Raw genomic sequence first — 27,670 nt, 5'->3', positions numbered from 1 at the left:
AGCGATTGGTTTAGCTGATGTAGACGGCCTCCTTTTAGGGTTCAGTTTCTTAGCAGCAGGCTTAGCCTTGGCTTTTGACTTAGAAGCAACAGGTTTTTGCATTGGGGGTGGGGAATCTTCTCAATGCAGTAACTTCTCAACACTTCAAGAAATGTGGCCTTATCTGGAAATATCAACCAAGGTTCTAACTTAATGGACCCATATGGTTAATGAGTCCATATTTTACCATTCTTATAGGCCTTATCCATCTTTGAAGAACCATCAAGAGAGTCCTCAAACCCCAAATTAGGTACATCATCAGGAAGCACCTCATCCTCAACTTCAAAATCAATCCAATCTTGAAGAACATCCTCTTGTTCAGACTCTGATTCCTCATAATCTGAATCCTCATTCTCCTCTTCTGAGAATACCTCACCAACATCAGCAAACACCCCTGGTGTCTTAGACCAACCTGTACCCTTTCTCCCTTTGCCCTTCCCTTTGGACACCCAAGTCTCAACCTTCTTAGCAGTCACTTTATTAACCCTAAACCCCTTAGGTCGAGCTCTACCCCCCTTTTGTGGTGGTGGGGGTTGAGTGGAGTGAGGTGGTGGAGTGGTTGGTTTAGCTGAAGTAGACGGCCTCCTTTTAGGGGTCAGTTTCTTAGCAGCAGGCTTAGCCTTGGCTTTTGACTTAGAAGCAACAGGTTTTTGCATTGGGGGTGGGGAATCTTGTGTTGGTTGTGGTTGAGACCCACCTGGAATCACCTCATCAGCATCATCTTTGCTAATGATTCTCACATACTCTGTAGTCAAGTCCTCACAATCAACCAAGCGACCTCCATATATAGCCACAATGAACTCCATTTGTTCATGTATTTCCCTCAAAATGTTCTCCCTTTTCTATTTTTTCCTCATTTCCTCTTCCTCCTCTCTTTGAGCCCTCAACAATTCCTCTTGTCTCTCCTTAAGCTTCCTCTCTTTTTCCTTCCTATGATTCTTAATTGTGGCAACAACATTCATAAACACCAACCCTGGATTATCTCTTCCCTTAACCCGAATTTCAGCAGTGACTTTACCCCAATTCCTATAGGGTTCTGAATAATATAAACAATATAATTCATGCGGAAAAACCATAAAGCCATGATTCCAAATTAATTGCCACATAGTCAATTAGCATAATTAGTATACATACAATGTGATGCGTGCCTTCCCTAGCTGCTCCTGAACCGAACAAGAACAAGTATAGGACTCCAAATGTCGCCCCTCCGTAGATAGTCCACAGCATGTTCGAATCCGCCTTAGATTCAATTAACTAGAATATTATCTAAGGTTTTATGTGCACTCGGGAAACTCACAATAATATTAGGCAAGTATTAAATTCTCTCGTGAATCTAATATGTTAGAATAGTATATTGAATTGCATTATAATTTGTGATCATGAACCACATATTTATAGGGTGGAAATAACGAAGTTTGAATTCTACTAGGAATCGATTAACTAAATCAATTAGGATTCTAGATAAATTATATCATTTGAATTTTAGGTTTAATCAAATACTTAAGTATTTCAGATTTAACTAAAACATCCAAATTTAGTTGAATTAGGAAAACACGATTACTTGACAAGCAAGCAATCCTAGCCGGCCAAGGCTTTGATCGTATAGCACGCAGCCCCGCAGCCCGCAGCCCGCAGCCCACGAGTGGACGCTGCTGCTTTGCTTGGCCCATGAGCTCTGGGCATTAGCAGCAAGCAGCACGCGGCCCATCTTGTTGGGCGCTGCTTCTTGGCCCCTTTGCTTCGCTGCTCCGTGTGCGAGCATGCTTGGCGCTGGGCCTTGCGTCTCGCAAGCTCGTTCGTCGATCAATCGCACGTCGCGCTTCCGATTTGTTTTCCGATTCCGGAATTCATTTCCGATTCAAACAAATGTTTAATATTTCCTATTCGAGCAAATATTTAATATTTCCGATTCCGGTAATATTTCCATTTCCGGCAATATTTCTATTTCCAATAATGTTTTCCGACACGAACCATGTTCCGTTTCCGGCAACATCTACGACTTGGATAATATTTATATTTCCGTCATGATCCATATTTCCGTTTCCGGCAATATCATCATTTTCGGAGCATTCTATATTTTGCTTTTTGACGATTTCAGCTCCCACTGGAACCGAGATCCGTCGTTTCCGAATATTCATAAATAGAGTATTTAATGATTAATATATTCACTTAAATACTTGATCCGTTCACGTATTATTTGTGTGACCCTATGGGTTCAGTCAAGAGTAAGTTGTGGATTAATATTATTAATTCCACTTGAACTGAAGCGACCTCTAGCTAGGCATTCAGCTCACTTGATCTCACTGAATTATTAACTTGTTTAATTAATACTGAACCACATTTATTAGCATTGAATGCATACTTGGACAAAGGGAATTATTTCCTTCAGTCTCCCACTTGTCCTTAGGGACAATTGTGCATTCCCTAATTCTTTTGTTGCTTGATTCCTGCTCATGAACATAAGGTAAGAGTAGTTATCCTTATTATGTCCAGAGGTATTTCTCGGTTTCAGAGTTCAACTGATCAAATAAACAGATAATCATAGCCTATGATTCATCTGAGCACGACCATGCATTTTTCAGTTTCTAGCTCTCCGGGTGGCCTTGTACAACTTTCAGCATCTCATCCCGATTTATGGGAGGACAATCCCAATCTTGTGATCTTGAGGTTAGACTTCGTTTGATAGGTGATTACCTGAGCGTTGCCGTTATAGTCTCCTTTTACGGTGCGACGCTTGACAACTTCAAAGTAACCAGTTCTTAAACAAGTAATCTTAAATCACTCAGGTATTGAGGATTAGTGTCTAATAATGTATTGAAATTTACTTATGACAGATTTTCATCTCTTACAGTAAAGTTTCATAGGTCTGTCCGATACTAATCTTCTCAAGTAAGTATCTATGCAAATAATTGCGACATTGCTATGTCCACATAGTTCAAGAAACAAAACTACTAGTCATCTTGCACTCTAGTCGTCTAGCGTTTTCTATGCGTCCATCTTTATAGAAAACTTCCGACCAGAGACCTTCTCCAACTTTTGACATTCAAGTTCACTTGATAGACATTTCTTAGTCACAGGATTGGTCCTGACAGTCTATCTTGAATATATCGTCAAATTGAAAGGACTCATCATTTAATACACCACAAATTAAATGGAAATATGAATTCTATTAATTTATATGAATGGTTAACCAAAACTTTTTACAAAGTATTAAACTCTAAAACTTTAAAACATTTATTAAGGACATCAAAGCCATTCTCCAACATGCTTTCTTCCCATAGCAGCGGTGTGCGAGTTGTGCTTCGTTTGCGGCAGAGGTTTAGTTAATGGATCTGAGATATTGTCATCAGTTCCAATCTTGCTTATCTCGACTTCTTTTCTTTCAACGAACTCTCGTAGAAGGTGAAATCTACGAAGTACATGCTTGACTCTCTGGTGGTGTCTAGGCTCCTTTGCCTGTGCAATAGCTCCGTTATTGTCACAATATAGAGCTATTGGTCCTTTAATGGATGGGACTACACCAAGTTCACCTATGAACTTCCTTAGCTAAATAGCTTCCTTTGCTTCTTCATGTGCAGCAATGTACTCCGCCTTTAGTTGTAGAATCCACAATGGTGCTCTGTTTAGCAATTTTCCAGCTTACTGCACCTCCGTTGAGGCAAAAGACAAACCCAGACTGTGATCTAAAATCATCTTTGTCGGTTTCGAAACTTGCGTCCTTATAGCCTTTAACAATTAATTCATCATCTCCACCATAGACCAAGAAATCATCTTTGTGCCTTTTCAAGTACTTTAGAATACTCTTAGCATCAGTCCAATGTGCTCGTAACACTGAGTGCGTACGCAACATCCGGGCGTGTACATATCATAGCATACATTATTGAATCAATCAATGATGCATATGGAATCCCACTAATTCGTCTACGCTCATCCGGTGTTTTTGTGCACTGTGTCTTGCTTAGAGTCATTCCATGAGACATGGGTAGGTAGCCTCGCTTGGAGTCTGCAATATTGAACCTTTCAAGCACCTTATTGATATAAGTGCTTTGACTAAGTCCAATCATCTTTTTAGATCTATCTTGGTAGATCTTGATGCCTAGTATGTACTTTTCTTCTCCTAGATCCTTCATCGAAAAACATTTCCCAAGCCAAATCTTAACACAGTTCAACATAGGAATGTCATTTTCGATAATTAATATCTCGTCGACATATAATACTAGAAAAGAAGTTTTGCTCCCACTGACCTTCTTGTATATGTACACAAGATTCTTATGCGTTCTTGAGGAAGCCAAAGTCACTGACCGCTTCATCAAAACGTATATTCCAGCTCCTTGATGCTTGCTTCCATCCGTAAATGGATTTCTTAAGCTTGCATACCTTTTAGCATTCTTTGAATCCTCAAAACAGTACATTTACAATACTAGTCACTTTCCATAACCTGCAAAACAGTACATTTACAATATACCATTCACCCATTCATTTATCAATGAATGGCCCACATAGCAAGTTAGTAGAAAAAATCATGCATCACATAAACATTTGCAGCAACTAATCAAAGGTTTCAACAATCTACAAATTATTCAACCTTATTAGTTTTAATCGAGTTGTTTTAACCTTAAAGGAATGTAGACCTAATCAAGAGTTTAATAACTAAAAGCTCCCACTAAAACCTTTACATGATTTAAAAATTTTAAACATAAAATTGTATTTCCTAGTCCAACCGGAAACTTACAAATTTAATTAAAATTTAAAGCTCATAAAAAATAATAATTAAATCCCTTAATTTATTTTCAGTTGATTAAAATTAATTAATTTAAATTTTATCAAGGTTTTAGTTTTAGTAAAATAATTAGTATAAAATAATTTATAATAATTAAATTAATCAAATTTAAATTCCGAGAAAATATTAAATTACGAAATTAAATTTAATTAAAATCGTTTTCAACCGAAACATAAACAAAACGACCCAAACGTACCAAGGCAAGGCCATAGGCCGAAGCCCATGCCTCGCCCAAGCACCAACTCCGCAGCGCCCAGGGCCCGCGTAGCTGCTGGCCGAGTGATGCACCACAGCAGCGCATCAACTTCGTGATGTGCGTGCTAAATGCTTCTCGTTGGCTGCACGCTGGGCAGTGGCATGAGCAGCGGCACGCGAGCTCCCTTGCTCGTTTTTTGTTACCTTGCCTCGTGCCTTGCTCTACGATGCATCCCAATTTTCTCGACCAGCCGCACAGCACACACGGCACAGGGACTAGCCTGTCGCGCATGCCTTGCTTGCTCAGCTCATTGCTTCGTACCGCATGGGCGACGAGCTCCCTTGCTCGTCGTCGCGTGCCCGCACTATGCAACACCCCTTAAGGGTAACACTTAGCTTCCATTGCTTCGTGCGTGAAAGATTGGTGATCGGTTTTATAAAAATTAATAATTTTTATATTTTAAATTTAACGACAAATTAATAATTCATATTAATTTCACTAAATTTAGGCGAAAATTTGAAAATTTACTATTCAAATTAATTTCCGATTACATTTATTTTTAGGGAATAAAATCTAGGTCATAAAATTTTAAAACTTTACAATTTTAACAAATTTGATGGTGGTTTTTTAATCATAGGATCCTAATTAAATTGTCAATTAATTATGAAATTCTAAACAAATTCTAAATTATTTGAAATTCAACAAATTAATTACAATTACAAATTAGGTTGTATAATTAACAAGATTAGGCTAATCATAGATTCAAGATTTACATACAAGATTACTAAATATTTAATTTAACATCCTAAACAAAATTATTAAACATATACAATAGGTCAATCATAGATTCAAGATTTACATACAAGATTAGCAAATATTTAATTTAACATCATAAAAATTACAAATTTTGCATTCGAAAAAACTAAAACCTGCGAAAAGTCATAGTTAGGCTTCGAATTTGGGAATTCTGGGTTCGGTGTCAAATCTTTGATTTTTATCAAAATTTTAAAACTTCGTTTACATGCGAAACTCAATATAAAAACATAAGATTCCGACCATTATTGACAAAACTGCCGAAAAATCCTGCGAACATATAATCAAATAATCGTACGAATTTGCAATTAATTACATACACGAAATTAATCACCCTTTTAATTCATTGCAAATTTATAAAATTTAATCCATGTTAACTATAATTGATTATGGAATTAATTAGAGGCTCGTGATACCACTGTAAGCTTATGAAAAATATAAACAATATAATTAATGCGGAAAAACCATAAAGCCAGAATTCCAAATTAATTGCCACATAGTCAATTAGCATAATTAGTATACATACAATGTGATCCGTGCCTTCCCTAGCTGCTCCCGAACCGAACAAGAACAAGTATAGGACTCCAAATGTCGCCCCTCCGTAGATAGTCCACAGCACGTTCGGATCCGCCTTAGATTCAATTAACTAGAATATTATCTAAGGTTTTATGTGCACTCGGGAAACTCACAATAATATTAGGCAAGTATTAAATTCTCTCTTGAATCTAATATGTTAGAATAGTATATTAAATTGTATTATAATTTGTGATCATGAACCACATATTTATAGGGTGGAAATAACGGAGTTTGAATTCTACTAGGAATCGATTAACTAAATCAATTAGGATTCTAGTGAAATAATATCATTAGAATTTTAGGTTTAATCAAATACTTAAGTATTTCAGATTTAACTAAAGCATCCAAATTTTGTAGAATTAGGAAAACACGATTACTTGACAAGCAAGCAATCCTAGCAGGCCAAGGCTTTGGTCTTGTAGCACGCAACCCCGCATCCCGCAGCCCACGAGTGGGTGCTGCTGCTTTGCTCGGCCCATGAGCGCTGGGCATTGGCCGCAAGCAACACGCGGCCCATCTCGTTGGGCGCTGCTGCTCGGCCCCTTTGCCTCGCTGCTCCGCGCGCGGGCTTGCTAGGCGCTGGGCCTTGCGTCTCGCAAGCTCGTTCGTCGATCGTTCGCATGTCGCGCTTCCGGTTTGTTTTCCGATTCCGGAATTCATTTCCGATTCGTACAAATAATTAATATTTTTGATTCCGGGATTTATTTCCGATTCGAACAAATATTTAATACTTCCCGATTCCGACAATATTTCCGATTCCGGTAATATTTCTGTTTCCGGCAATATTTCTATTTCCGATAATATTTTCCGATACGAACCATGTTTCCGTTTCCGGCAACATCTACGACTTGGATAATATTTATATTTCCTTCATGATCCATATTTCTGTTTCCGGCAATATCATCGTTTCTGGATCATTATATATTTTTCCTTTTGACGATTTCAGCTCCCATTGGAACCAAGATCTGTCGTTCCGAATGTTCATAAATAATGTATTTAATGAATAATATATTCACTTAAATACTTGATCCGTTCACGTACTATTTGTGTGACCCTACGGGTTCAGTCAAGAGTAAGTTGTGGATTAATATTATTAATTCCACTTGAACTGAAGCGGCCTCTAGCTAAGCATTCAGCTTACTTGATCTCACTGAATTTTTAACTTGTTTAATTAATACTGGACCGCATTTATTAGACTTAGCGTTGAATGCATACCTGTACTAAGGGCATTATTTCCTTCAATTCCATCCCCACATAAGCTTTAAGGTCTTACAATCATTCATATCAACCTTACTACAAGGAGACTCAATAAACAAGGTAAAGGTATTAGGTAAAAAAACATCTTGATTAATTGATTCCTCAAACATATATCCAGAAACAACTTCAACAAACAATTTTTTCCATGTCTGTAACTCTAATATTAAAGCTATGTGATCCTTAATGCAGTAACAACCAAATATCAGTCATCTTAAAGGAAAAAATAAAGAAAAAAAACATGAATGAATTTTCATTCCAACAACGACAATTGATCAATAACCAACATCTAATAATCAAGTTCATCAATAAACAATAAATTTCCAGGAAAAACAAACACTAACAATCACTAACACTAACAACATATTAGCGCAATTTCAAAAAAATAAATGACAATTTCACAAACCCTAACCCTAATCAATTTCGCAAAAAAATACTACTTTACAAGCAAAAAAATACAGCGACGAAGAGATTATTACCTGGAAGTAGATTATCTAACTTTAAAAATGGCGCTTCCTCTTCGCCACTAACTCGTGTTGTAAATCGCCTCAATTTTCTCCCTTTTTTGTCGTGAATGAACCAAAATCACACCCACAAACTCGCCTTTAAGGTGCGCAGAAAATTTCACAAGAACAATGATGATCTACCCAGAATTACTAGGTTTTGAGTAGAGTTGAATCTTGAAGAAGAACAGGGGAGAGGAGAGAGAAAGAGAAGAATATGAGAAGATGAGAAGTTCTTTTTTTTTAGTGTCTTTCAAGGGGTGAGAGTCAAATGGCGCCATAACAAAATTAAGGGAAAAATAGTAAAAGGCGACTAACGGCAGACTAACGTCCGTTAACTCAAGGTGCATCTCATGAACATTACGGATATTTAGGGCTATATTATGTGGTTCAAAAGACGTGAGGGTATTTGGTGCATTTTTGCAAACCTTAGGGGCATTTCATGAAAAAACCGTAAATATTATTTTTTTATTCCTTTTTTCATTCATATACTTCAATTACTATGCAAAACTGAAACCCGACTTCCATTTCAAATATTTATTGAATAGGAGAATATTTTGTTTTGAAAGGTAATATAAAGACCATTTATCAATAATTTATATGAAAACCCAATATACTTCAATTAAATTACTATATCAATGAACATAACCTTAATTAAGTTACTTCAAACCTTATTCTCTTAAATCGTTCAAGATCATGGGTTATATATACTTTGGAGAATCCATCAATGAGTTTTTTAATCTAACAATGTTTATATAATCGTAATAAATTATTTAATTTCATATCTTCACAAAATATTTGATTGTTCGAGTTATGTTGGTAATGTCCATCTATGTTAATAGTATTACCTTAAGTAATTTATTGTTTAATTATTTTACTTTTCGTAATTTAATTTTTATTTATAGCTTAATTTGTTTAATATTTTAATTACTTTTATTATTTATCTTATTTGTGTTTTCAATATAATTTATAAGCTTAATTATCATTTTTATTGGTTTTAATACATAAATAAATAATATAATTATGAGTAAAAAAATAAAAACCATTAATTAAACTAATGAAGCTATAAAATAATACACAAAGGTTACTTATTTTCTTTGTTTAAATCATTTTATAGTTGAATTATTTAAGATTCAAGATTCAATTGTTTGTTTGGTCATGTCTAACCTTATGTTTGGCGATGGCCAAAATTCTATAATAAGTTTTAAAATCGGCAGCTCTCATCGTGTTTTCCATTTCAACGCACTGTTCATCATCTTCTCCCTCATACTCCCAGTAGGCTGTAGCTTTCATGGCCTCAAACTTCCGAGAAATAGGTGTAAAATCTTAAAAGAATACCTAAATTTATTTTGATTTTGATTTTGATTTATAGCTTAATTTGTTTAAGTTTTTAGTTGCTTTTTTTTTCTTATTTGTTTTCTAAATATTTTTTTTTTGGCAATTATCTTTTTAAATATAATTTATAAGCTTGATTATTATTTAAAGTTATGGGAAAAAACAAAGACGGAAATTAAGAAGTATTTGGATTTAAAATTTGTTTAAGGTAACTACCAACAACATATATGGAAACCACCATAACATAACCCAACAATAATGTGCGTATGAGGCCATGGAAGCTACTAGGAGTATTGAAGTATATAAATGAAAACAAAAGAAAAATAGCATTTATTTTGAAATACTTATATCTAAATAGTATTCAAGGATACCTACCAACAACTTACATGGACTCAACCAATACACCCGGTAACAACATTGTCAGTATATATTGTGTTTTGGAAATTTCCATCTACGTTGTTGGTAGTTACGCTAAACAAGTTTAGATCAAGTGTTTCAAAATAAATGTTATATTTCCTTACTTTTCAATTAATATATTTTGATTAATATACTTTAATTAATATGCAAAACCAATGTTTTTCAATTAAATTAAAATTTCAATTTTCTCGATTTTACCCTCGGCTTTATCTTGTTAATTACCTTAAAGGTTTTTAAGATAATCTAGTGTTAAAATTGTATAGAAAATTTATTAACCAAATGAATTTTAACGGATAAAAGAAAGGAGTTTTAGCCAAGTTAACCCAATTATGGGCTTGTTTTGAATTGTGACATGATTCTTCGGTTCAATAATGATGTTTCAATTTCTATTGCATGTCTAATAATGCACATTTCATATCATATTCTTAAAATTTTAATAGTAACGAGAAATTTAATTTCAGTTAAACACGGAACGCTTAAAAACGAATTCAAACGAATTGTTAACGAGTCGATAATGAAATTGCTCGAGCTTAGTTAAATTATAACAATCTTACATTATTTGTTCAATATTGTACCTTTATTAACTTAACAAATGTTTAGATGAGTTTTGACTGATCTTGTTTGCGAGTAGTTCTCGAAAGTATGGGCTCATTTTCTCCACTATTGTGAATAATTTAAAATGGAAATCATATATGTGTAGGGGTTTATAGTTAAATACATAACATGATAGAGGAATAACCCGAAAGCCAGGAAGCATGTATAAAGTACAGATCAAGCATTACTTATTTTTGTAGCGTGTTTTCCCTTAATTAGTTCAACGAACACGAACACGAACACGAACAAGAACTCCAAATATCGTTCCTCTACTTGGTTCACCGACACGTTCATATCCATCTAGAGATTGATGGCTTAAACCTCACTCAATATTGTTTGTTGTTGGGATGAACACTCAAATGGAGGCACAAAGAGAATCAGGTTTTCTTGCCTTAGGTTAGAATAATCCGATTGCATTAGAATTAGGAAAACATTGGTTTTAGGTTATTAAAATAACCTTTTAACCAACCAAGCTAGCTGGCCAAAACCGCAAGGCCTTGACCAGCTAGCTTAGCCCAAGGAAACAACACGCATAGCATCGCAGCCAGCAGTTGGGCCGCGGGCCTTTGCTGATGCTGCTACTGCCCTTCTTTGTACGTGCATGGCCGAGGCAGCAAAGCCATGGGCCCTTGTGCCTTGGTGCCTTGTTGCCTTGCTTGTGGGCTTGCTTTCGTGTTTTCTTAATTATCAATCGATAATTCATTTATTGTTTTGTACTTGACGATCCATTATGTTATGATACGATTATTCGTTGTGCCTAGCTTACGAATATGCGCAACATGATATACGATTTTACGATCCAATGTTAAGTTGTATGATTATGTTTTCCGAACTAATTTCCGAAAAGCTATTAAATGAATTTTCGATTCATTTAATCCGATGATCTGTTACATGCCAATGGTGTGACCTTATAGGTTCAGTCAAGAGTAAGCTGTGAGCCAAATATTGATCACAACTCACTGATCGGAAGCATTGCTTCAGCTAGCTGTTCCAATCACTTGATCTCACTGAATTAATTATTCGTAATTAATCTGAACCTTGGTATTGGACCAATATACCTTGGGTAAAGGACATATTTCCTTCAGTCTCCCACTTGTCCTTTAGACAAGTGTGCATTCTAATTCCTTTGTCTCTTAGTGCTACTTACTGAATATAAGGTAAGATCCAAGCCATCCTTATTAGGTCCAGAAGTGTTTCTCGAATTACTAAGTTCAACTGTTAAACTTTTACAGAAGGTTAAGCCTTAACCATTCTGAGCACGGCCATGAATTTTCACAGTATCTAACTCCGCGAGAGGCCTTGTACAACAACAACACCATTTCCTATCAAAAATAGGAGGACAATCCCTTCTTGTAACTTATGAACAACTTATTTTGATTCATAGTACGCCCAATAACTGCTTTTATAGTCTCCTTTTACGGTGCGACGTTTAGCGAGCATCAAAGTGAACAAATTCTCAAACAAGCAGCCATAACCACTCAGGTTTTGAGGAATAGGTTCCAATCACCATTAAGATGTGGGCCTTTCACCCAATACTTAAAAAACTTATGAAACTCAAACTTGATTCCATTTCTGCATATGAGTGCTGTATCTCATTTGTTGCAAAGGTTTAGTTTATCATAGTTTGCTATTCATAGCATCCTTTCTATAGAAAACCTTTCGATGTAAGATGAAAATATATTTGAATATGTTTATAGAATGATCTAGTCTTTAATTGTTGTTAGAATGATTCTCATATTTAAAATAGAAAATCATCTGCATAGCAGACTTGTGATCAACCCGAGTTCATTGAAGAACTCCCACCAGAAACGATTCCCTTTTATTGCTTCTTAGGCAATAATGAATTCATTTCAATAATGTATAATGCAAATGATGCTTCCCCTTTTGGAATACTCTAACCAGTTCAAAGAGATGTGGGAGATACATCTTTCAACTGAGAACTCGGAAACTAATCATTGATTCAGTTTCCCATGCATCACATATGGTTTAGAACCTATGTTACCACCTTTTAATCACGACGCTTAATTGCCCATGCATGTTTGTGGTTTGCCTAACAACCAGATCCAACTTTTGGTTAGGCCAATGCATGTAGCATCAAACTTTAGTTCATCTTCATTTCCCCTTATCAAGTGCTCATCCTACATGTTCAAATGTACTTGATGTTCTTGATATTATTCTAGTGATCTTTGATCTAGACCAAGAGGGATTGGTATAAACTCGTCATGATTCAACATTTACGAGTTATCTTAGCGATCAATATATCACATCATACATGATTGATTGTAATGCAAATACCATTTGTATTTTAAAATCTATCCATGTAGCGTTTAGCTTATTCTGTTTCAAGAGATACCAAATCTTGATAAAATCTTGGCATTGCCATGTGACATAAGGTGAAGGTTTCTCTTCAATGTCCTTTATGTTTAACTTTATTAATAACAACTTAGCTTTATACTTAGTTAAAATATTTATTACTTAGACTTACTCTCATGGGTTGAGAGTCTCTTTTGAGTCTCTCATTTGTGTTTGATTTAGTAATTACTTTTACAAAATCCAAATAATGCTTTAGATCCTATCCAATAGATCTTTAACCCAGTATGTTCTAAGTTTCTCCATGGTTCTAATATTGACAAATACTTTCAAATCTAACCCTTTAGAATTTGAGTGTCATTTTTAATAGAGAGATATGTATCTCATGTATAGGACCAATAAATTTGACTTAGCTCCCACTAAACTCCTCATATATATATAAGATGATTCATATTTTCACAAAGTTATGATTTCTCAATAGCCTTTGTTGAAAAATATGTTCGAATTCCCACTTGGATGCATTAATCTACGAATAGATTTCTTAAGCTTGCTTCTTTATCTAGCATCCAAAACTTTTATATTGTGTGATATACACAATTCCTTTCTACAAGTCCAATTGAGGAAGGTTTTTCATTTTCCAATTGCCATATTTCCATATGCAACGATTGCTAGATTTATCCAAAATAGTTCAAGCATTCCAACTTGGTGAAAAAGATTTCAACATTTTTTTTTTTTTTTGGCAAGTAATAAGGTTTTATTAATTACCAAGAGGGCAAAAAACCCTAACTCCAGAACAACCAAGCCACAGCCACAACAGGCAAAGCAACAACTAGCTATTACAAGCTACCCTAAACAAAATTTTGTTTACACTACATAAGCTACTTTCAAACTGGTTAGAGAAAATTTTAGAATTCCTAGCTAACCAGATAGAATACACAGTTTCACAGAACAGACTATTACACAATCTAGCTTTGCTTCTAGTACTCCTGCTTACTTTCTGAACCCACTGCACCTCTTCATTCCAAGTTCCAGAAGCTCTATGAATTCCACTTCTCTGCAGAACCTGGCTCCATATTTCAGCAGAATAACTACACTCAAAGAAAAGATGATCTCTACTTTCATCAGTGTTGTGACACAGGCTACAGACACTATCTACAATAATATTCCATCTTCTCAGCCTATCTTTAGTTGCAAGTCTATCCTGCAGGGCCAACCACACAATAAACACACTTTTTGGGCTAGCATGGCTGTTACACACAATTCTCTTCCATCTCACAGGTTCCCCTTGTTGCCTCAAATGATTATACAGCCTCTGAATCTTAAATTTCCCTGAAGTTACAAACTTCTGCATATCACCAGGACTACTCAGAGTCTCCCTTTGTTGCCAAATGTTCTTTAATGACCAAGAAAGGCCATTGGGAATTGGCATGGTCCATAAATCATTATGCTTCACATAGTATGTGTGGATCCATTTCACCCACAACTTATCAGCTTTTAAGGACAAGGCCCAGCAGTGTTTTGCAACAGCTGACTTGTTCCACAGAGGTAAGTCTTTAAGGTTCCAACCCCCACAAACTTTAGGCAAGCACAACTGATCCCAAGCAACTAGTGCTTTCCTTGAGTTCCCTTCAGCTCCAGTCCACAAGAAACACCTACAGATTCTTTGAATTTCTTTCAACACCTTCTTAGGCATAATGAATATCTGACACCAGTACAACTGGATGCCAAATAAAACTGATCTAACCAGTTGCAACCTTCCAGCATAACTGAGTAGTTTTGCAGACCAACTTCTGACCCTTGCTACAGTCTTCTCAATCAGAGGCTTACAGTCTGCAAAGCTCAGTTTCCTAGTTGAGAGGGGGACACTAAGGTACTTAAAGGGGAAAGAACCTCTAGGGATGCCAATCTTAGCTAGGATACTGTGAGCTACAGAATCAGGCACACCAGCCAAATACAGTTCACTCTTCATCATATTAGCTTCCAAACCAGAAGCAGCAGAAAATTTAGAGAAAGCCTCAAAAAGGAGAGAAACAGAAGCATCATCTCCCCTAGAAAACATTAGTAAGTCATATGCAAACATCATGTGAGTCAGCTCTATTCTTTTACATCTTGGGTGAAATCTGAACCCTTTTGAATTGTTGAGGGATGACAAGCATCTAGAAAGATATTCCATTCCTATTGCAAACAGGAATGGTGACATTGGATCACCCTGTCTCAACCCATTCTGAGAAGGAATTGGCTTGGAAGGAAACCCATTCACCAGAATAGAATAAGACACTGAGCATAGGCAAGACATAATCCACTTTACAAACTTATCAGGAAAGCCCAGTTCTTGCAACATACTCTTCAAGAAAGGCCATTCCAGGGAATCATAGGCCTTTTTAAGGTCTACTTTAATCATACATCTAGGGGACACATGTTTCTTGGAATAGCATTTTACCAACTCAGTAGCCATTAGGATGTTATCAGAAATGACTCTCCCTGGAATAAACCCAGATTGTGCGGAACCCACTATTTCTCCAAAGACTGGTTGCATTCTATTTGTCATAATTTTTTATATCAGCTTGTAGATCATAGTACAACAGGCAATGGGCCTGTAATCTTTAACCTGAGTTGCATTCTGAATCTTTGGTACCAAGGTAACCACAGTATTATTCACTTGCCTCAGCATATGCCCTGTCTGAAAGAAATGCTTAACAGCTGCATGTTAGGTTATGATACATATGACAATTCATAAATCATGCGGAAAAACCATAAAGCCAGGAAAGCATATTATTTACACACAATCATTTAGCATAGTATAGATACATACACTTTGTAGCGTGCCTTCCCTAGCTGCGCCCGAACCGAACAAGAACAAGTCTTTAGGACTCCAAGTGTCGTCCCTCCGTAGATAGTCCATAGTACGTCCGGATCCGCCTCAAGATTGACCAACCTTTGAATACTTCAATCGTTCGTATAAATTATGACCCTAGGCCCTTATTTATAGAGGTTTGGAAAGGGAACTGGAATCCTAGTAGGATACGATTTAATTAAACTTAGAATCCTACAAGGACTCTATTTAATTAAATAATCCTAATAGAAATAGGAATTTAATCATACATCAAATCCTAATAGTTTTAGGAATTATGCATGGACACAAACACACACACGAGCATGACCCGCAAGCATGCAGGCCATGCCCGCGCACAGCCCACACGGCCGCTCGGCCCACGCGAGCCGCAAGCCCACGCGAGCAGCAGCACAGCTCGCAGCCCATCGCTGCGCGCGCTGCGCGCTGCCATGGCCTGCTGTGCCTGGCCTTGCGCTGGGCCTAGCGTGGCCTTGGTTGTTCGTGTGGCGCGCTTGGCTTGCTGGGCGATGGCCTGGCTTCGTGCTGGGCCCTCGTCCGGCAGGCCTCGTCCAATGCTTATTCGTACGATACGCTTCCGATTAAATTCCCGGTTCCGGAATTCTTTTCCGATACGAACAATATTTAATATTTCCGATTCCGGAATTAATTTCCGTTTCGAACAAATATTTAATATTTCCGTTTTCGGAATTATTTTCCGATTCCGATAATATTTCCGATTCTGAAAATATTTCCGTTTCCGGCAATATTTCCGATTCCGGCAATATTTCCATTTCCGATAATATTTTTCGATACGTACCATTTTTCTGTTTCCGGCAACATCTACGACTTGGATAATATTTATATTTCCGATACGATCCATATTTCCGTTTCCGGCAATATCATCGTTTCCGAAGTATTCATTTCTTGCTTGTGACGATCTCAGCTCCCACTGAAACCAAGATCCGTCGATTCCGAATATCCATAGATAGAGTATTTAATGCCATTAAATACTTGATCCGTTTACGTACTATTTGTGTGACCCTACGGGTTCAGTCAAGAGTAAGCTGTGGATTAATATCATTAATTCCACTTGAACTGAAGCGGCCTCTAGCTAGGCATTCAGGTCACTTGATCTCACTGAATTATTAACTTGTTAATTAATACTGAACCGCACTTATTAGACTTAACATAGAATGCATACTTGGACCAAGGGCATTATTTCCTTCAGTCTCCCACTTGTCCTTAGGGACAAGTGTGCATTTCCTAATTCCTTTGTCGCTCGATGCTTGCTCTTGAACATAAGGTAAGAGTTGTCATCCTTATTATGTCCAGAGGTGTTCCTCGGTTTCAGAGTTCAACTGATCAAATAAACAGATAATCATAGCCTATGATTCATCCGAGCACGGCCATGCATTTCACAGTTTCTAGCTCTCCGAGTGGCCTTGTACAACTTTTAAGCATCTCATCCCAATTTATGGGAGGACAATCCCAATCTTGCGATCTTGAGATTAGACTTCGTTTGATAGGTGATTACCTGAGCGTTGCCTTTATAGCCTCCTTTTACGGTGCGACGGTTGGTCAACGTCAAAGCAACCAGTTCTCAAACAAGTAATCTCAAATCACTCAGGTATTGAGGATTTAGTGTCTAATAATTTTCATGAAATTTACTTATGACAGATTTTCATCTCTTACAGTAAAGTTTCATAGGTCTTGTCCGATACTAGTCTTCCCAAAGTAAGTATCTATGCAAATGATTATGACATTGCCATGTCCACATAGTTCAAGAAACAGAACTACTAGTCATCTTGCATTCTAGTCGTCTAACTTTTTCTATGCGTCCAATTTTATAGAAAACTCCGACCAAGGACCATTTTCAACTTTTGACATTCAAGTTCACTTGATAGACATTTCTTAGTCACAGGACTGGTCCTGACAGTCTATCTTTAATATATTGTCAAATTGAAGGGACTCATCATTTAATACTAAACCAAGATTAAATGGAATATGAAAATACATTTCATATATGATAAATGTTCAACCCCAATGTTTTACAACCATGGGCCTCAAACCCATCTTTAAAACAATTCATGAAATTCAAAGCTATGCTTGATTTCCGGTGCCACAATGTGAGTGTTGTTTCTCACTTGTTGCATAGGTTTAGGTATCATGCTTTGCCAATCTTAATATCCTTTTCATCGAATGTTGTTCGAGATAGATGATAAGATCTTTTGAGTTTGTTTATTTTGTGATCTAGTCTTTCTTGCTACAATAGTGGTTCTACGCATTTTGCAATGAAGAACTATTAAGTCAACAGACATGTGATCTACCCAAGTTCAGTGAAGAACTCTTTAACTTAAACAACCCTGTTTTATTGCTTCTTAGGCAATAATTACTTTTACTTCAACTGTATAGGTTGCTAGTGATGCTTTGTTTGGATTTGCTTATCCAAGCAGTTCAAAGATATGTGGAATACTTTCCAGCTGTATCTTAGAACATAGAAATTAATATTTAATTTCCCACGCAACAACTCATGGTCTCCAATCCATGTTGCCATTTCAAAACACGATGCTCTATATCTCGTCCTTATCAATGGTTAACTCCAAAGGGTCTTGCTTGATCCTGTGCCAGTGTTTATGCGTGTAGCATCAATATTTAGCATATCTTTATTTCCTTGAATCAAGAACTATTCCTATGTACCTTTTCAAGTACCATAAGTATTCTTGATCTCAATCTAGTTGATCTTCACTTAGATCAATAGAGATTGGTATATGTTCGTCATGCCTAAAGTCATACAATACGTTTTTGGCGATCCTCATATTATATCATACATGATAAAAAAAAATTGCAGAATAATTCCCAATTGAATTCTAGTCATGTAACTTTAGCTCATCTAGTTTCAGTAGATACTAAATCCAGCTAAATTCTTTGACATATAATATAGGTTAAGAATCTTACTTAGATTCTTTGATGTTTAACTTAGTAAATGCTTATACATAGTTCAAACATCCTTTACTCAGATTTATTCATATGGGTCGAATATCTCCAATGGAGTCTTTCGTGTTTGATTTAGTAAATGCCATTACTTAATCCAAAACATTAATATAAGATCTTTGTAAATAGATCTTAATACCCAGTATGTACTAAGTTTCGCCTTGGTCCATCATTGATGAATAATTTCAAACCTAAGTTTTTAGCATTTGAATGTTATTTCACAATAGAGAGATATGTGTGTGATACACATAGGACCAATTAAGTTTTATGTACTCCCACTAAACTTCTTATATATCTATAAGAATCACGTACATTTTATGAAACTAAAATACTTATTAGTTTCACTAAAATACATTTCTAATTCCCAATTGCTTGCTTAAATTTGTACTTAGATTTCATAAGCTAGATTTCCTTTTCAAGCATTTATTTGGATCCACAAATCCTATGACATGCCATGTACATAGTTTTCTTCCAACATTTGATTGAGGAATACGTTTTGTCATCCAATTGTCATATGTACCAATATGCAATCATTGCTTGAGTTATAGACTTGAGCATTACGATTATGCATGAGGTTTCAACACAATCCATGCCATGAATTTGCTTGTAACCTTTAGCAACTAATCTAGCTTTGTGTGTGAACACAATTCCATGTTTGATGGTTTTTATCCTTAAAACAAACTTGCAACCAATAGGTGTGAAACTATTCTTGCAAATCAACAAAATTTCAATTTTGTCATCAAAACATTGAGTATGTTTTATGGCCTCTAACCATTTAAAACATTTGAGTCTATATATGGCCTCTAACCATTTTAGGGAATCTGGGTTTCGTCATAGCTTTCTTACAGGTCACAAACTCATTAACCTACATGATAATAGTTTGACTGCAAGTTGTAGGTTTCTTCACTATCTAATAGAAGAATCGCATAGATTCAGTGACCTGAACTCTATGCCTACTTGGGTATAGAACATCAAACAATAGAATATCAATAGCCACTTGAAAGTCCTTTGAATATTCTGTTCTCCTTGAAGCACTTGTAAAGTCTTCTAAGAGATGTCTATTCTTTAAAGCCACTTCTAAAGTCCTTAAAGAATACGTGTTCGGATTTTCTAAAGAACTTCGAAAAGCCTCCGGAATGTCCATTTATGTTTGTTGTTCGCCTCGAAGACTTTCGAGGTCTATTTTCTCCCACTTGTCATTTTGGAAACGAATCTCTAAAAGGACATCATTTCGAGCAAACAAACATTATGTTCTCAAAAATTCGTGGTAGAAACAATACCCTTATGTCTCATTTGAATAAATCACAATGAAACATATATCTATACTTGGGGCCTTAGTTTGTTGAATAACAAACACTAAGCTCCCACTGAGTTTAGGAACTCTTTAGATATATTATGAAAAGATATTTTGAAATTACTTTTCAATAGCTTTGACGAATTTGGTTTAGTTTGGTGGTAGTTGAGAATTTTGTTTTAGAAATTATAGGAAAAGTCTTTATGATCCATCATTGATCGAATCAAGTACTAATTGACTTCGATTATTCCAACTAAGATATGCCATATCTTATGGACCTAGATTGTGAAATTACAACACACAATCATTGATGATCATATTTGGTCTCAAGTAATCATCAACATGATCCAACCTAGATCTTTATGATTTCTTGCCAAGTGGATTTTATACTTCTGAATCTTTGAACTAGCCAAAAAGATTCAACTTATATCACATTTGAGTAAATAAACCTATATTCACTCAAATCCATGTGAAATAATAAAGTCATAAAATCTTTCTTTTGCTTTGAACTCTATTGTCTAGGCGTTCTAACAATAGTTCATATCTTTTGTTACTTTCAACAAGTAAGACTAGTTGTCTTAAAATGATCTAGAAATCAATCAACTTTCAAAAGTCCATCAAAATAGAGCTTTTGAATGTTAACTTGTTGATATGGTCTAAGCAACAATGCCAAAGATTAGTGGAACTCAAATCAAGGGGTTGATTTGAACCTAGTAAAGTTCTTTAAAGAGTTGTTTGTTTTAATCAAGCATATTGACTCAACCTGTAATTGACCATTTCATTCAAATAAACAAACAAACATTGTTTTTGTTTTTCTTGAATGTGAGTCTTTCTGTGTTTGAAAACAGAAATTTAGGTATGTTGATTATGGAATAAAATAGCCATTAAGTTCCAGCCTTTGAAAGGACTTTAAAACAAACTAGATGACCCTACAACTAATGTAGCATTGCCATGCTTCATTTCCCACTTGTAGGCCATTAGTGTAGCCTAGCTTCCATTGTTTGAGTTATTACCGAAGCAAGAACCTCAAGCTGTATATGATACCAAGGAAGTTTGATTGCTAGGTCACTTCTCTTTAAACATAAACTTATAGGTAGAAACGGAATCGTAAATTCCTTTCATTTGTTCCTCGTTTTCCTATTTCTTGTACCCTTTCTTATAGTCTTAAGAATTGAATTCTTTAGTGTTGACTTTTATACTTTGTTAGATATGTCCATTGTCACTCCAACAAGGTTCTTACCATTTAATTTATGTTGAATATTCTGTTTCAACTAGATGATCTTACCAGAAGCTTCTAAAGTTCTCTAAGCATCGATCTATTCGAATGTCTAGGGACTAGACTCATTCGAGAATTAAATGGACAAAGATATTAGGTTGTTAACCATTGGTAAAGCTGAGCGTTTAAACTCAATGCTTTATGATCTCAAAACTACATTGTATTTTGAATTCACAAGCACCAATTGGTTTGCCATTCGATTTTGATATTCGAAAACAACCATAAAAGTCGCTAAAAGAAACGTACATTTTAAATTGCTCATTTTCTCTCATTTCCGTGAATCGTTCTTGGATTCACTACCAATCGAGGAAATTTACTGTTACCTTTCTAAAAGGATTTACTACAGTGCAAGATATTTAATTATAAACAATAATTAAAACATACATTGAAGCATGCAAAGTCTAAACATTTATCATGAATAATAACTTGAAATTAAAGAAATCATGCAATTCAAACAAGTCATTAGCATTTTATTCGAATTATGTGTTCCGGCAGGTGTGAATAAAATGATTCCAAGACCCTAAAACCATTGAAGAATTAAGCACAGTTTGTCGACTCAATTATAAAACATTTTAGGTAAGCAAAAGCCTTTTGCTAATAGTCTAGAAACTATTCTTGGTTGATAGGTACGTCTAAGAATTTATTAGGTAAACCTATCGATTTTGCCACGACATAAAAGGACTCCTTACTTATATCGTTGAGTTTCACCAAAACTAACATGTACTCACAATTATTTGTGTACCTTGCCCCTTTAGGACCAATAAGTAACACCTCGCTGAGCGAACACTATTACTAGATTGATGTAAAGGATATCCAAGCAAGTGTATATTTTGGCATGGCACCTTATAACTCAATTTTTAAGTTTGGAACTTAAGGCTCTTACTATGTTGGTTAGATTTTAAGTGAACTAAAATCCTTAATCATGCAACATAATCAAGCCACAATCTCATGCATAATTAAGACATATTTAAAGCAATAAATAACTTAAAGCATGCATAAGATAAATGTGATCTAGTATGGCCCGACTTCATCTTGAAGCTTCAACTTCAAAGTCCGTCTTGAAAATCTCCGTGGGAGGCACCATTTTCTTCAAATAGGATAAGCTATAATTAAAACTAATTACAACTATTTGATGGCACGCAGACCATATTTGAATTGAAAAACAATTTTGGTACTTTAGACCAATTACATTCAAATTAATGGTACGCAGACCATATTTTCTATCCTATTTGGGCCATACTAGTCACTTCATAACCTGCAAAACAGTACATATACAATATATACCATTCACCCATTCATTATCATGAATGGCCCACATAGCTGGTTAGTAAAACACATTATGCATCACATAAACATTTGCAGCAATTAATCAAGGGCACCAATAATCTACAAATTATTCAGTCCTTATTAATTCTAATCAAGTTGTTTTAACCTTAAGGATTTGTAGACCTAATCAAGAGTATATGACTAAAAGGGCTCCCACTTAAACCAATAAATTCATATGCTTTACTAATTTTAAACATAAAAATGTATTTCTAGTCTAACCGGAAACATACAAATTTAATTAAAATTTAAAGCTCATATAAATTTATAATTGAATCCACAAATTTAATTTATTTTTCAGTCGTATTTGAATTAATTCATGACTTTAATTTTAGTAAAATAATTAGAATAAATAAAATTTATTATAATTACAATATTCAAAATTAAAATCCAAGAAAATAATTTAAATTATTAATTTTAAAATTAATTAAAATTACGAAAACTGAAAATTTCAAATTAAAATTTTAAAACGATCTAATCGTAACGCAACAACCCCACGCAACGCATAGCCATGGGCCACACGCACACAGCCATCGCTGGCCATGTGCGCGCAGCCCATGCGCTGCGTCGCATCGCTGCTGCTCACCATCGCAAGGCATCAATCGAACACGCTAGCGAATGCTCGCTGCGCGCGCCAGCGCTCGATGCACGCGAGCCATCGCTCGCTGCGCGCCCCAGCGCTTGATTCATGCGAGCCATCGCTCGCTGTGCGCTTGCCTTTCTCGCACGCGAGCTTGCGCTCATCTCACGAGGCAGTGGCATGCGAGCTGGAGCTCGCTGCGCGCGAGCGATCGATGCTGGGCGTAGCGCTCGCTGCGCGCGAGGCAGTGCACGCTGTGGTGAAGCACGCTAGCTGCCCACACGCGACTGCTCGTGCCTTGCTCTCGCCCTTGCCCATGCGCCCATTGCTCACAGCCCACAACACAAGGCAGGGCTGCTGCCTTGTGCTCGTGCACCATGCCCTTGCTCGCTGCATTCGTACCGCATGGGCGACGAGCTCCCTTGCTCGTCGTCGCATGCCCGCACTATACAACACCCCTTAAGGGTAACACGTAGCGTCCATTGCTTTGTGCGTGCAAGTTATATGAGCGAGTCGCATAAAATTAAAAATTTATATTCAAAATTAATGACAAATTAATAAATAATATTAATTTCATAATTTTAGGACGAAAAATCGAAAATTTATTATTTAATTGATTTTCGATTAACATGGATTCAAGTGTAGGTCATAAAAATTAAAATTTAACATAAATTTGCAATTTTTATGGTGGTTTTTAATCATAGGTTTCTAATTAAATTATAACTAATTATGAAAATCAAATTATTTCTAAATTATTCCAATTTTCAACAAATTAATCATAATTACAAATTAGATTGCATAATTAACAAGGCTAGGTATTCAAAATTGTTAAACATATACAGTAGGTCAATCAAAAATTCAAGATTTATCAACAAGAATCGCAAATATTTAATTTAACATCTTAAATTTACGAAATTTTGCGTTCGAAAAACTAAAACCTCCGAAAAGTCATAGTTAGGCTTCGAATTTGAGAAGTCAAAGTCAAAATTTTAGAATGCCTTTTACATGCGGAATTGACACAAAAATCACTCGATTTGGATGAGTAACGAAGAAACTGCCGAAAAACTGCGTACGTATAATTAAATAAACGCAATTTGTAATTAATTAACAATTACGAAAATTAATCACCCCTTTTAATTCTTGCAAATTTGTAATATTTAACCATGTTCATGCAATTTAGATTATGAAAATAATAAGAGGCTCGTGATACCACTGTTAGGTTATGATACATATGACAATACATAAATCATGCGGAAAAACCATAAAGCCAGGAAAGCATATTATTTACACATAATCATTTAGCATAGTATAGATGCATACACTTTGTAGCGTGCCTTCCCTAGCTGCGCCCGAACCGAACAAGAACAAGTCTTTAGGACCCCAAGTGTCGTCCCTCCGTAGATAGTCCACAGTACGTCCGGATCCGCCTCAAGATTGACCAACCTTTGAATACTTCAATCGTTCGTATAAATTATGACCCTAGGCCCTTATTTATAGAGGTTTGGAAAGGGAACTGGAATCCTAGTAGGATACGATTTAATTAAACTTAGAATCCTACAAGGACTCTATTTAATTAAATAATCCTAATAGGAATAGGAATTTAATCATACATCAAATCCTAATAGTTTTAGGAATTATGCATGGACACAAACACACACACGAGCATGACCCGCAAGCATGCAGGTCATGCCCGCTCACAGCCCACACGACCGCTCGGCCCACGCGAGCCGCAAGCCCACGCGAGCAGCAGCACAGCTCGCAGTCCATCGCTGCGCGCGCTGCCATGGCCTGCTGGGCCTGGCCTTGCGCTGGGCCTGGCGTGGCCTTGGTTGTTCGTGTGGCGCGCTTGGCTTGCTGGGCGATGGCCTGGCTTCGTGCTGGGCCCTCGTCCGGCAGGCCTCGTCCGATGCTTATTCGTACGATACGCTTCCGATTAAATTCCCGGTTCCGGAATTCTTTTCCGATACGAACAATATTTAATATTTCCGATTCCGGAATTAATTTCCGTTTCGAACAAATATTTAATATTTCCGTTTTAAGAATTATTTTCCGATTCCGATAATATTTCCGATTCTGACAATATTTCCGTTTCCGGCAATATTTCCGATTCCGGCAATATTTCCATTTCCGATAATATTTTCCGATACGTACCATGTTTCCGTTTCCGGCAACATCTACGACTTGGATAATATTTATATTTCCGATACGATCCATATTTCCGTTTCCGGCAATATCATCGTTTCCGGAGTATTCATTTCTTGCTTGTGACGATCTCAGCTCCCACTGAAACCAAGATCCGTCGATTCCGAATATCCATAGATAGAGTATTTAATGCCATTAAATACTTGATCCGTTTACGTACTATTTGTGTCACCCTACGGGTTCAGTCAAGAGTAAGCTGTGGATTAATATCATTAATTCCACTTGAACTGAAGCGGCCTCTAGCTAGGCATTCAGCTCACTTGATCTCACTGAATTATTAACTTGTTAATTAATACTGAACCGCACTTATTAGACTTAACATAGAATGCATACTTGGACCAAGGGCATTATTTCCTTCACTGCATACACTTCCTCCTTCACTATATCCCAAGCTTTCCTGAAAAAAAGACCATTTAGACCATCAATGCCTGGGTCTTTGTTCACATCAATGCCTTTAAGAGCTTCATCAATCTCTTTGTTGGTAACAGGCTGAATCAAATTTTCTGCAGCTAGAGGAGAAAGCTGCTTGCCCTGTCTAACAAGCTCAATATCAATACCAGTGAGATGAGGAGCTGCAGTACCAATAAGATTCACATAAAACCCCTTGATTTCTGCTTTGATATCATCTGTGGTAACCAGTTTATCTCCAGCATCATTGTATAGTACATCAATGTTGTTCCTTGAAATTCTCTCTTCCATGGCACTAAAAAAGAATTTAGTGTTTGCATCCCCCTCTTTGATCCACTGAATTCTAGACTTTTGCCAGTAGGCACTCTCCTGGATTTTCAAAAATTTCTTCAGTAACCCATTACAAGCTGATTCTTTGTGCTGTAATTCAGTGTCTGTGCTATCATTGGCCAATTAACTTTGCACCTCATCAAGTTCTTGCCTGAGCAAATCAATTCTCTCATCTAGTCTAGCAAACTCCTTCTGGTGTAGAGTCTTCAATCCACCTTTGACCACTTTCAATTTCTGCCACAAAGAAAACATGGGTGATCCAGTGCATCTCTGAGCCCAACCATCTTGGACAATTTTCAGAAAATCCACATGAGTGGCCATATAGTTGAAAAATTTGAAAGGCCTTCCTCCAGCTGCCCACTCCACTCTACAATTCAACAACAATGGTGAGTGATCTGACAACCCAGGGTTCATAAAATCAACCACTGCATCAACATATTTATTATGCCAGTCAATATTCCCTAGAGCTCTGTCAATTCTAGAAGAAATTCTAGGATTCCCTTTCCCCTTATTGCTCCAAGAAAAGAAGTGCCCACAACTCTTGATTTCAGCTAGATCAGCAATATCAATACACCCCTCAAAATCTCTGGTTTCAGCATCATGGACAGGATTACCATTGATTCTATCCCCTGAGTAAAGCACTGCATTGAAATCTCCCATTATTAGCCAAGGCCCAACAGTAACTGTACTCAGCTGAATCAAATCAGTCCACAAAGGTCTCCTAGTTTCTACTGAGTGCAAACCATACACTGCAGTAAATGTAGTTTGAAAATTCCCTGACTTGGCTAAAACATCACCATGTATCAGTTGTTTAGTGCATTTTGTTAATTGAACTGTCACCACCTGGTGTTTCCATCCCACCCATATCCTTCCCCTTGGAGAAGCAGAATAGTTCATTTCCCATCTCCAAGTTGGGCCAAATTTCCTCTGAATCTTTAGATGATTATTGTTCTTCACCCTTGTTTCCAGCAAAGCAAATACTACAATATTGTTGTCAACAGCAAACCTTTTCACCTCCCCCACCTTTGAAGGGTCATTTAGACCCCTAATATTCCAAGAGCAAATATTCATGGAGGAAACTCCTCACCCTCTCCCTCTCTTTCACCCTCTTCCTCTGAAATATCTGCAACAGCTGCATGAACTTGGGCTAGGCCAGGAAAGATATTTTGAGTTTTAGCCTCCCTTTTCCTCCTTGAAACCACTCTCCAACCATCATCTAGAGCAGTTGTGTGACCTGTTTTTGGAGTATAAACATCTCCAGTAGGCACCACCTCATCAGCTATAGATGGAATTTCCATTTCCTGCACCACCTCAGTTGTAGGGGGTTCTACTACTTCTTTCTCAACTACTTTCTTAGGCCTCCATACTTTCTGTATTTTCTGTTGTGCTGGACCAGTGGGAGCAGGTTGGAAACGTGCACCAACACTCTTCTTAACACTACAGTCATGGCCAACAGTGTTACAAGCTTTACAAAAAGGTGGGAGCCAATCATACTCCACCTTCTGTTTGATGGTCACTCCTGAGTGGTCCTGAATCAGCACTTCCTTAGGGAGATCCTTAGTTACATCAACCTCAATCAAGAGTCTAGCAAATGAGATCCTTAATTTCTTCGAGGT

At 36.6% G+C, this 27,670-nt stretch overlaps 1 protein-coding gene across 1 annotated transcript; it reads right to left on the bottom strand.

Annotated features, from left to right (window-relative positions):
• Positions 1–881: 881 nt before the first annotated feature.
• Positions 882–26,951, bottom strand: LOC130471939 (uncharacterized). The gene is made up of 4 exons (XM_056842297.1): positions 26,190–26,951; positions 25,684–26,093; positions 13,700–15,354; positions 882–1,075 (listed from the first exon to the last, which is right to left on the bottom strand). Exons 1-4 carry the CDS (start codon positions 26,949–26,951, stop codon positions 882–884), a joined length of 3,021 nt encoding a protein of 1,006 aa, XP_056698275.1.
• Positions 26,952–27,670: the final 719 nt, after the last annotated feature.

This window comes from Spinacia oleracea, chromosome 4, assembly GCF_020520425.1.
Source record: "Spinacia oleracea cultivar Varoflay chromosome 4, BTI_SOV_V1, whole genome shotgun sequence".
Lineage (NCBI taxonomy): Eukaryota > Viridiplantae > Streptophyta > Magnoliopsida > Caryophyllales > Amaranthaceae > Spinacia > Spinacia oleracea.
This window is presented reverse-complemented; position numbering and strand designations above follow the sequence as displayed.